Source organism: Pseudoliparis swirei, chromosome 19 (genome assembly GCF_029220125.1).
Source record: "Pseudoliparis swirei isolate HS2019 ecotype Mariana Trench chromosome 19, NWPU_hadal_v1, whole genome shotgun sequence".
In the NCBI taxonomy this organism is placed as follows: Eukaryota; Metazoa; Chordata; class Actinopteri; order Perciformes; family Liparidae; genus Pseudoliparis; species Pseudoliparis swirei.
Window position 1 is genome coordinate 4,982,200 of NC_079406.1, and position 11,721 is coordinate 4,993,920.

An 11,721-nucleotide genomic window follows, 5' to 3' on the forward strand; every position below is an offset into this window, starting at 1 on the left:
GCTTCTGGCTGATATGCTCCGTTGTAAATGAGCTCAGCTGAGAATAAAAAATCCTTTCAGCTCTTCTGTGGGTTTGAGCTGATGCTGCCATCTACTGGGCGCACTGCTTCACAGACAGTGTCTGAGATTTAGCTCCCTCACTCACAAATAACCAATTATCACATTTATCAATTACATTTGTTGACTGATTGATGAGCCTCCCGGACTGCAAACAAACTGCATACTTTAGCAAAATAAAAAGCCAAATGTGTCATTACATAATTATTTTCCATCTCTCCTGACAAATAATCTGAGAAAGAGAGAGAGCGCGAGAGAGAGAGAGAGCGAGGAATGATGCCAAGTGTGCAAATTAGCAGACGAACAACAGATTGATGAGCACTTTATTCAGAGCAAATCTAGCACGGCCTTTCTCATCATGAAGACCGGTTGCATATGATAATGACATTTCTATATACTAATAATAATGTTAGTGCAGTCTATTTGTCGTTCCTCTTCAGGACACTAATGAAGGCGTCTTTGGGGACTTCCACGTTGCCGATAAGGCGCATCTTCTTTTTCCCCTCGGCCTGTTTCTTCAGCAGCTTCATCTTCCGCGTGATGTCCCCCCCGTACTGCCGGGACCAAAAAAACAAACATAGAATATAAAGAGTTCAGAGGGCTTGTGATGCAAATCGGCAGAGTCAGCAGCTATTGAGGCGTCGAGGAAAGGCTTCACTCACACATTTAGCGAGGACATTTTTTCTGTACGCCTTAATTCTGAAAAGAGGAAAACATTGTTAGGTTTCACACACAAAAACAATGAACAGTGCCCCACACACACACACACACACACACATACATTGTTCTGCATCTCTCGAAGCTGTACTTACGTTTCCCTCGCGATGACCTTATTCCCGATGGCTGCCTGCACAGCGATCTCAAACATCTGCCGCGGAATGGAGTCTTGGAGGCGCTCACACATGGATTTCCCCACGCTGTACGCCCGGTCCCTGTGAGGAGAACGTCAGAAGGCCGTCCCGTTAAAAAAAAAAAAATACACAGACCTGGTACGGCTGCGTTACTTCACTGTCCTCGTCACAAATGGAACAGTCATTGTAACATAGACCGGGTTCAGACACATGTTGAACAATGGATTTCCAAGACCTTAAACCAAATGTCCACGACCAAAGATTTTGTGAAATCTCGGTCTATACGTGATAGTGAACTATCCCTGAGCTACGGTTGCTATGGACACTGAACTTTTCAGTTCAGAATCAGAATCAGAATCAGAAACAGGTTTATTGCCAAAGAATGTTTTCACAAACAAACGAGGAACTTTTTTTGGCGGAAGGTGCAAGAGTCGCGCACCAAGACACCGAGGCGCCGTCCATGGCGCCATCTAGAAAGGGTGGATGAAAGATGACAGCATAACATGAGGGAAGAGGCGAGAAAGAAAAAGCCACCCCCGACTATGCCCCGAGAGGGTACAGTGTGGGAGCAGGAGAAACAAAAACACCATTGCACATAAGCACATACATCTTAGACATGACTTGCACGAGTAGGAAGGGGAGGGAGGTAATCCAAAGACTGGGCGATAGCCCGTCATTGGGGCAGAAGGTAACCAGCATCGACAAGCACCCAGCCCGGTCCTTCGCCACGGCGCGGACGCAGACCCGTCCTGTCTTACTGGGGGGGCAAAGCAGGCGGCGTGGGATGGGGGGGGGGTAGTGAGTGCTTTTTCAGTGTGATGGTTGTGTGTGTAAGTGGCCTGATGTATCGTCCTCCCCCAGTCCACAACAGACAAAGTTCTCAGTCCACAAGATGGTCGTTGCCATGGAGATGGCCTTGAAGGGTCCTGGGGAGAAAACAACCACAGGTGTCTGTGGATAGGGGGAAGGGAATGAGAGAGTCTCGCTTCAGTGATCTTCGGGGGAGTTGTTGTTCCAGTCACGGCCTTGGCCAAGGCCCGTCCTGGTAGAGGGAGCCAGCAGATAAGATTGGGATTGTTTGGTCTTCCAGTAGCTGCAATTCAATTTTGCGCACCCACTATTCCTCCACTTTCCTCCCGTTTGCCAATAGGATTTCAAATCGATCCAATTTCATTTGCAGAGCCGTCAGCTTCTCCACGATGTTGTCATTCTGACGGTTTAATGCCAAAGTCTGAGTGCCAACAACTCTGCCCAACGTCATGTCGGGCAGCCTTAGGGGCTTTTAACGGCTGTCACCGTTTCCTTAATTTTCCGATAAGCCAGGGCAGCGCCAAATCCAAACAGCAGAAATCCTGTAATCCAAGTTCCGAATAGGTAGATGTCTTCTACGTCCTCCACGGAAAGGGCTGCCAGGCACACGACACGTCCATCGTGTAACCAGCTGCAACGTCCGGCAGGACAGGCAGGTTCCCCGAACCCGAGCTTCTCGTCGAGAAGATGGTGTCAGTGCGTTTAAGGACCAGTTGATTACGTCCATGGTTTTAGTTCGAAGAGCGATGCGGAGAGAGTCTCTCAAGTATAGAGACAGACAAGACATGACGAGAGAAGCCAAGCAGGGAGGGGAAGGTCATGGGGAGGAGAGGGAGAGAAAAATGCGACCGCCTTCGTCGAGAGCCAAATCCAGTAGGGTGCGTTCACTCAGCGCCGAAAACAACAACAGCTGAGACAGGAGTATGAGAGCGTATGGCCGCTTATATTTTGAGCATCTTTCTTTTAAAAACATATGAATTATTTCAAACTCAGCGTAAATGAACATGTGAATATAACAAGTTTGGCTTGGAAATAATCATTTTAAAATGCCATGACTTTTCCAGGTTTTCCATGACCATACTGTGTAGAGCACATCAACATCGGCTCCCAAGAGGCCTTTTAATTTATTTAAATGTTATCCTGGTTGTTGAAGACATGTCATGCTCCATAGGCTCAGAAGTATTACTATAATAATGAAAGACCGTATACCGTACCCTTCAAACAGCGTCACACACCTTTACCGTTAGTTACACCTCCGAGAGACAAGTGTGTGTGAAAAATGAACAGAACATGTTGACTTAAGTCAAAGATCCCATCAAAGATCTCCCATCAAGGATCTTCCATCAAGGATCTCCCATCAAGGATCTCCCATCATTAGGGTTGGGTACCGAAACCCGGTGCCAATATGGTACCGGTTCCAATACAACCGGTATTACCGGACGAACGCACATTTCGGTGCTTCTTTCCGGTGCCTGAGCCGATTAAAATTGAAAAAAACTATTGTTGTGAACTTCTCTGGTGACTCCGCCCTGTCAGCAGGTTACGATACCCTATCATTTAACTTTGACAGCGGAGGCTGCGCCGTGTGCAGTGTTGCCAGGTTCGCGGTTTTCCCGCGGAATTGGGCTACTTTTGAAGTGTTGCTGGTTGAATTTTTTGTCCGCTGGTTCGGGTAGACCTATTTTGCATGCAAATTACATGAATATCTTTAAATAAAAATCCATATTTTAAATGAAATAATTTATTTATACCCAAATCCTACCAAACTGACTCCAGATCAGCACGTACACGCCGACACATCCGCGCAGTGCCTTCGATCTCCGCGACCTTTTAACCCCTTAGTTTCGTTTATTTTAGTTTAGTTTATTTCGATCAGCAAAATATACAACAATCAGAATTTAACAAAAGAAGAAAGTGGCTGAACGAAAGGGTCGAGGCTGAAGCTATCTAGCTTATAAGTGCCCTAACCTATGATTTCTCAAAAAAACTTATTTCAAAGAACCATATATATATATATATTAGGGCTGTGAAACGATTAAAATTTTTAATCGGGTTAATCACAGGTTTTTGTGGATTAATCATGATTAATCACATATTACCGATATTCTCGGTATATTTTGTGAGAACATAGAGATTTATGACAAAAGACGGATATATACATTTATACATTCTTCTATACAATGGTGCTGCAACTCAGCAGTTATTTAGCAGTTTTCTTCCATATGGAACATTAATACATCTTCATCCTAAACAGAATGTTTAACCCTCCTGTTGCCTTTCGGGTCAATTTGACCCCATTCAATGTTTAATGTCGGTGTTCTTTGGGGTCAATTTGACCCCAGGCTATTTTCACTGTGTCAAACATATAAGAAATATCAACTTCTTTATTTATTTAAAGGGCTATTTAGGTAGTCAACAAACAAACATAAAGTGCCTCACACTTAAACTTGGGAAGCAATATTAATTCTAATAATTTTCTGGAGGTTTTAATTGCTGGGGTCAAATTGACCCGAGGGTAAAATATGTTAGTAAATGTAAAGGTAACAGGAGGGTTAAACAGAACATTTTTCTCTTGTTTGTCAACCATTAACTCCACCATGATACAATCTAAAGGCCTCTAGTCTTCCTCTAGCAGCTGCTGAGGCAAACTGACTGTGTGGGTTTTCTTCATGAACTGGGCCGTGATGAAAGGGACGGCGGGGACACCGCTGCAAAGCTGAAACCTCACCGGCCCGGACAGGTGGACAGATTGACAAGTGACTTGCGCACGGAGCTCTGTGGCGCGCGAGACGGAGATCGATAAGTGTTAACGCAACGCGAAGAGACAGAAATGACATGCTGCTGTGGAGATACGATCAACAACAGACGTTTAGTTTAATAAAAGAACAAAAACGTGCTATAGAGAACATGTCAGGGGGCGGGCCAATCTTTTTAATGTCATGCGATCTACCAACACGATCGACTGGCAGGTCGCGATCGACGTGTTGAGACCCTGATCTACAGGAAGTAAAAGTCGTAACAAGGTTTCCGGAGGTGAACCTGCGGAAGGATCATTACCGATGAACAGACCGTCTGCATGAGAGCGGACAGAGTTCAGATTGAAGTGGTGGATTGGAAGCTCATTTTGCAAGTGACTTTTTTCGTCCCGACGACCAACAACAGACGGATTGGAAGCTCATTCTGCGCATGCGTTAAATGGGTAAAAAAAAAAAAACTAGTTAAACCTGAAATTGAGTTAACGCGTTATTTTTCACAGCACTAATATATATTAGTGCTGTGAAAAATAACGCTGCTATGATTAAATTACAGGATTAATTAGTTAATTTTTTAACGCATGTGCAGAATGAGCTTCCAATCGCCTGTTGTTGGTCGCCCTACAGCAGCATGTCATTCTGTCTCTCGTGTCGCGTTAACACGACTCCGATCTCCGCCTCGCGCCGCAGAGCTCCGTGCCGGCGCCTGACAAAAAAAAGTCACTTGCGCCCCCCCCCCATCATGAAGGAGTTATGCTTAGGACACCAACATGGTTAGCAGCGGTACTGGACATGGACTTTAAAAGCAGTGTATATGGTTTGGCACGGGCATATTTTGAGTTCTGAGATTGGGCTGGTTTTGTCACACAGACCTGGCCGTGTGTGACTACGTGAGCCCGTGCCGAGCACACCAGCGTCAGGCTGGACGCGATGGGGAGACCGTCACCGGTCCCCCTGAACACGTGGAGACCGATTATGACGAGCAGCCTGAACTTAGATTAGTACCGTAACGTTGACTGCAAGTCTTGCATTCATAAAAGTAGGCCAAGAACTAATAAATTAGCCATTATAACCATGCTTAAGCTAGCTCGTAGCTAGCGTTAGCTATGAGCGTGACAGTCTGCTAGCAGATGTGTTGGTGTCCAGCGGTCCCGGCTGTATACCCGGTGTTACCGGGAATATAATGACGGAGGAATAAAGACCGTCACTTTGTTTCAGTGGAACTCTCGCTGTCAGAAGCAAAACTTTATTTGTCACGTGTCATCTTCAGTACCTCTGATTGGTTGTTCTCTTTGCCCATCAAAACAGTGACAGGTTAACCCTATAAAGTCTGCACATGACAATACATATCACATCATATAATGGAGAACATATATTGTGTATGTTAACAGTCTGATATCCGTTGTGTGTCAGTGCTCCATGATAACGGCTTCTACAGGCAAGAGGTTTTTAATGTCCTCATTGTGCGTTTAAAAAAAAAAGTATCGGTTCAGGCACCGTTTAGGCACCGGTATCGGAAAAAACCCAAACGATACCCATCCCTACCCATCATGGAACTCCCATCATGGATCTCCCATCAAGGATCTCCCATCATGGATCTCCCATCAAGGATCTCCCATCATGGATCTCCAATCAAAGATCTCCCACCAAATATCTCCAATCTAATATCTCCCATCATGGATCTCCCATCATGGATATCCCACCAAATATCTTCCATCAAAGATCTCCCACCATAGATCTCCCATCAAGGATCTCCCATCAAGGATCTCACGCGTGTCGTTTAATGAGTTCAAACGTTCTTCTTGCCCCCCCCCCGCTGCTGTAAGAGCAGGACCCCGAGCAGACGGCCCTCACCTTGATGAGTCTGGGTGACGAGAGGACGGCCCTGTAGGGCACGGTGGGCGCCGTCACTATAACCGAGGCGTTGTATTCCTGCTCCAGCCGCTGATTGAACACCTCCATGTGGAGGAGGCCCAGGAAGCCGAGTCTGCCAGGGGGGGGGGGGCACAGGAAGGTTCTCGGGTTTACAAATTATTACAAAGAGCCCGTTTGAAAGGAGTTCTCCAGTGCAGCTCCAGTGCGACCCGTGATGAACAGTCTCACTTGGCAACAAACCGTAAGGTTCAAGGACAGTAGCTTATTCCCCAATCAATGACATCATATGATGCCCAAGAAAAGGAACGTCCAAACGGTACAATAAGACAATCTAAGCCACAGGTGTCAAACACAAGGCCCGCGGGCCGTAACCGGCCCACCACGTCATTATGTGGCCCCTGACGGCTTGAAACACATGTGATCACCTTTTCTTTGGGACTACAGATGCAAATTAGCTGAAGCTACACTCTGGTACAGTGCATCAAATGGGGATATTTATGTTTTAACTGTACATGGTCCCCTTTAAATAAAGATAATATCAATATTCTTCAAGAAATTTAAGAAAAATATCATGTGCTTTTATTTTGAAGGTTTCAAATTAAATGGATTTCTTTGGTAGTATTAGAGAAATCTTGTTATGTACCATATTTATACACTCAAATAACCAATAACCAAACGCAAACAGTTATTTAACAATATGTTCGGGAGTAGTTTATACCTTCTTAGTTACAACCCTTTGATGCCGATGTGGCCCACAGTAAAAATGAGTTTGACACCCCGATCTAAGCCGAGCATTATTCCTTGTTTCTCTTTTGCTTTGCTTGCTGCTGCGCTTTCCTTCTCTTGTGATTTGGTTCGTCTCCAGTTCTCCAGTTTTAGTAGTGCTGTGTCATATGTTATTTTCGTTTGTTTTAATAATGCTGCTCCCTTGTATGAACACAAATATATCAGTAAATAAATCAAAACTTCAGGCGCTCGCACTGCTCAACGTCCTCAACTTTCCCGTAACATGTCGTGAGCCACTCGTCTGTCGTGGTCCTTCTTTCTTTCTTTCTTTCCTCCACTCTAACTCAAAGCCGCCGTCCTCACCTCCATCCCGCCCCCAGGGCCATACTGCTGTCTCTCTGCACCGCGACGCTCGAGTCGTTCAGGGTCAGCCTCTCGATGGCGCTGCGGAGGGCCAGGTAGTCCGACTGGTCCATCGGAAACATGCCTGAGGGACGCCAGACAAGACGGAAGGAGAGCGCACATCATCAGCAGAAAGGACTCGTTGACCTGGAAGGGACCGAGTGCACTCGCTGTACCGGCTGGCGAGACACCACGTGCGCTTGAAGGGGCTTTTTACATTTTTACATTTGACAGCATGTCCAACGATACTGGAACACTCATGGCTAGTGTTGGAGCCAAAATGTACTTTTGTTGCTTTTCTTATATCTTTGAGGGAAACACCGGGTGAATTGGGACATGCGCTTCCTACGTTTGAACACAAGGTGGCACAGCAACATTAAAAAGGCATATAGGCAAGTGCCTGCTAATGAGAACAGGTGTGGATGGGAAGCAAACGGTTTTTGACCCCGGTCGTGTCAACGTGATCCTGTGTTGATCTGTAAGTGACATATATTGCATTACAATAGTATACGACGTTGCTAAATGTTATACTACGATGTCACGGAGCCAGGATTAAAAGCTTTGAAAGAGACACAGCGAGAACTCGTGTCCGAACGTGTTCCACCGTTCGCCCCCTAGTGGCTTCAATACTTAGTGGGAAAGTGTTAGGGCCTCTACAGCTAGCGTTCCATCATGTACCGAATTATTATGCGAATGTATGTTTAAAAAGGTTAAAACGATGGTTTTATTCTCCAGTTTTCAGAGATTTGTTTCAGTCCATCAGCAAGAAGCGGATGAGAGAACGGCTTACCAGCGAAGACCATGGGTTTGGCCGGTTTAAAGCCTGGGAGAGTTTCCACCGGCTGCCCCTGGAGGTAGAGCGTGTCACCGATCTGGGCCTCCTTCACGTCCTTCATCCCGGCGACCATGTAGCCCACTTGGCCTGCAAACCTGCACAACAGTCGAGGAGAGTTACACAAACACGTTTATACTTTATACATGTTGACCAGTGGATTTACGAGACGTTTAACCAAATTTCCATGACAGAACATTTTGTGAAATCTCGGTGTGTATGTACACCTTAAATGACACAAATGAATGAGAGACAATAGTTTGATTAAAAGAATAAATAGGTATATACATGTTTATTCTTTTAATCAAACTGTGTAAATGGACATATGAATATAACAAATTTGCATAAATTTTCCTAAACTTTTTCAATTACATTTTTTTCAAGAACTTTTCCAGGCCTGGAAATAACTCTTTTTAATTTACATGACTTTTCCAGGTTTTCCATGACTGTATGAAACCCTGTTTATACTCTTGCAATATACCTCATTTAGATAAAGCTACGCTGACTGTCCTCTTTAATCAGAGGACCACTGAATTAATTGCATAAAACAGCCAATAATTAAGTCAGCAAGCAATAGCCTCCAATTTTAGAAGACAGCAGAATGCAGATCTGAATTTTCAAGAGCCTAAATTAATCTAGTCTTCTATTAAATAACACTAACAAAACCAGCAAAAAAAAGCATGTTTAGCATAAATGAGTGAAATAACGAAACTCAACTATTAAAACAGCTGCAGGTTAAATCTCCTGCAGGACTACAACATCCGCTGTGATGGATTAGAAACCGGCGAGAGGAGGAAGGAAGCCGCGTACAGCTTCTGAGTCTGGTGCTCGTCTGGCCGGAGGATCCCCAGCTCGTTGACCTCGTAGCTTTTGCCGAGATAGGCCGACACGATCCTGTCCCCCTTTCTGACGCGACCCCCGAACACGGCGATGTTGGCCACCACTCCTCTGTAGTGGTCGAAATTGTAGTCAAACACGAGGGCTTTGAACGGTCCGTCGATGCTCGCTGCGGGCCTGACGTTACAAGGATGGAGGGGGGAAAAAAGAAAAAGAGAATTAACGTCCACGTGTCAAAGCATGTTGCATGCGAGAGAAGAAAACCACATGAACCTTCTTACGGTGGGATTCTGTCCACGACGGCTTGAAGAACCGCCTCGACATTTGTTCCAAGCTTGGCTGAAATCTGAAAAAAAGACACAAGAAGAAAAGAAATCGGGAGGCGTTTCTCCTCGGATGAGCAACAGTGAAAACTAAAACAGCAGGGCACGTGTGCGCCGACTCACCCTAATGCATTCGTTACGGGGGATATCAAACACCTTTTCAATCTGAGACTCCACCCTCACTGGATCAGCATTTTTCAAATCAATCTGAAGGAGAAGAAATGTCAAATTTGAGCGGGAAAGAGAATGTGATGAAACCAAACAATGCGTGGGCCTCGGTGTACCTTATTGATGACGGGGACGATCGCCAGCTGAGCTTCAAAGGCCAGGTAGAAGTTGGCCACCGTCTGCGCTTGAACCCCCTTTTTCACGTGACAGCGAAAATATAAATGACATGCATCCAGAACGATTCACGGAGAAAACCGGGAGAAATGGATCGGGCATAGTACCTGATTAGCATCGACAATCAACAGGACACCTTGGCACGCGGAGATGGATCGAGACACTTCATAACTGAAGTCAACGTGACCCTGCAAACGGAGGACCAACGGAGGTGTAAAGCTATTTTTATACGTTTTCCTTAGAGGCAACCGATCCACGATCCGAGCACGATGATGAAAGGGAGCGGCGCTTCTTCACTCACCGGCGTGTCGATGAGGTTCAGGAGGTACTGCTGTCCCTGGTGGCTGTAGATCAACGAGGCCGTCTGGGCCTTCACCGTTATACCTCTCTCCCGCTCCACCTGAAGCTTGTCCAACACCTGTTTGTTCTTCTGCGTCGTGGCTATGGCACCTGTTTGTCAATTACACACACACACACACACACACGCAAACGCACGACGATTCATGATGGGAGCACTCAATCCAATTACATTTTTACATTTTCATAATGCATTCAGACCTAAACCTAGATGTATTATCTTGTACAAACCTGTTCAAAATTATTTTAGAAAAAGTAAAAGGGTAAAATAAAATTAAAGAAGCTGAAATGCAATGCTATGACGAAACATACCGGTCATCTCCAACAGCCTGTCAGCCAAAGTGCTTTTTCCATGGTCAATATGAGCAATGATGCAAAAGTTCCTGATTCTTTCCACAGGGAACTTGGACATGTCAATAGAATCCTTAAAAAGACACAAGAAGAGAAGCCTGCAGGTGACTGGGACAGTCACTTAACCACTGAGCATCTCAGACAGATCAATCATTATTTATATGTATGAATGGGACCCACGAGGAAGCACCAGAGCAGCTTATTAAATTTGAATTTCTCAGCATTTCTCATGCCTTTACTTTGTGGTTACGATAAGTATTAAGATCCTTTACTTCAGTAAAAAGTACCACTATCACACTGATCCGATGTGAGGTCCTAGGACAGCAATGCCATGTGTTTGCGTACAGATTGTAAAGCCCTCTGAGGCAAAATCGTAATTTGTGATAGTGGGAAGAAAAAAATACTCCACTGCAAGCAAAAGTCGTGCATTTAAAACCTAATAGTATTAAAGTAACGTTAGTGTCAGCAAATTGAACTTTTGATCAAAAGTCAAACTTGTTCTGCAGAAAGCGTTGAAACAATGTTTATCTAAAGCTGACGGTACAGTTAACGTGTCCGTTACCTTGTCCGTTACTGTGCTGACCATCTTCAAGCCGCTGGAGAACACGGGCAGCCTTTTCATCCAGCGGTGTCTGAACAGCGTGTAGGTCATGTTGTTGTTGTTGTAGCTTTGTATTTTCCTCCTGAAGCCCTTGAACTGCAACACGCGCCTCATCAGCGGCGCGTCGCACCAGCGCGTCGCGAGAGAAAACGACATGTTTTCTCTAAGCAGAGTGTGAAGGAGACATAGCTAGCTAACGGCTAGCTAGTTAGCCGCGGTATGCGGAATAATTCTGCGCTGGCCTTCATGAAATTCTGTTGGCACATAGGCGGGCAAGTCGTGGGCTGTCGCGACGATAAAAACGAACCTACTCTCAAAGTAAATAGTACTGTGGTCACCCCGGTGCATGATTTCTTAGGACGCTGACATTTTAGGTGACAGTTCACGCGCAAAGACTTCTGGGAAAGGTTGTTGATTTTTCGCACCAGAGATAGTAAAACGAAACGAGATGAGTTCCTGCTTTGACTTTCTCGTTCTCGTTCATGTCGGTTGCGAGTAATTCGCTTTTTTTCGAAAATATATTCTAAATAAACGGTTAAACGCATCTTAATACATTTACAAACTAATATGGCTCCACATTGTCTGTGTCTGCTAACAGTGTAGT

The 11,721-nt window shown here is 45.2% G+C and overlaps 1 protein-coding gene across 1 annotated transcript; it reads right to left on the minus strand.

The window, feature by feature from the left end:
* Positions 1-363: 363 nt before the first annotated feature.
* guf1 (GTP binding elongation factor GUF1) lies at positions 364-11,479 on the minus strand. The gene is made up of 14 exons (XM_056440078.1): positions 11,079-11,479; positions 10,478-10,589; positions 10,110-10,258; positions 9,916-9,996; positions 9,751-9,828; positions 9,590-9,673; positions 9,425-9,489; positions 9,117-9,320; positions 8,265-8,404; positions 7,436-7,559; positions 6,306-6,458; positions 870-989; positions 720-756; positions 364-611 (listed from the first exon to the last, which is right to left on the minus strand). Exons 1-14 carry the CDS (start codon positions 11,271-11,273, stop codon positions 477-479), a joined length of 1,677 nt encoding a protein of 558 aa, XP_056296053.1. The 5' UTR covers positions 11,274-11,479; the 3' UTR covers positions 364-476.
* Between the last annotated feature and the right edge of the window lie 242 nt (positions 11,480-11,721).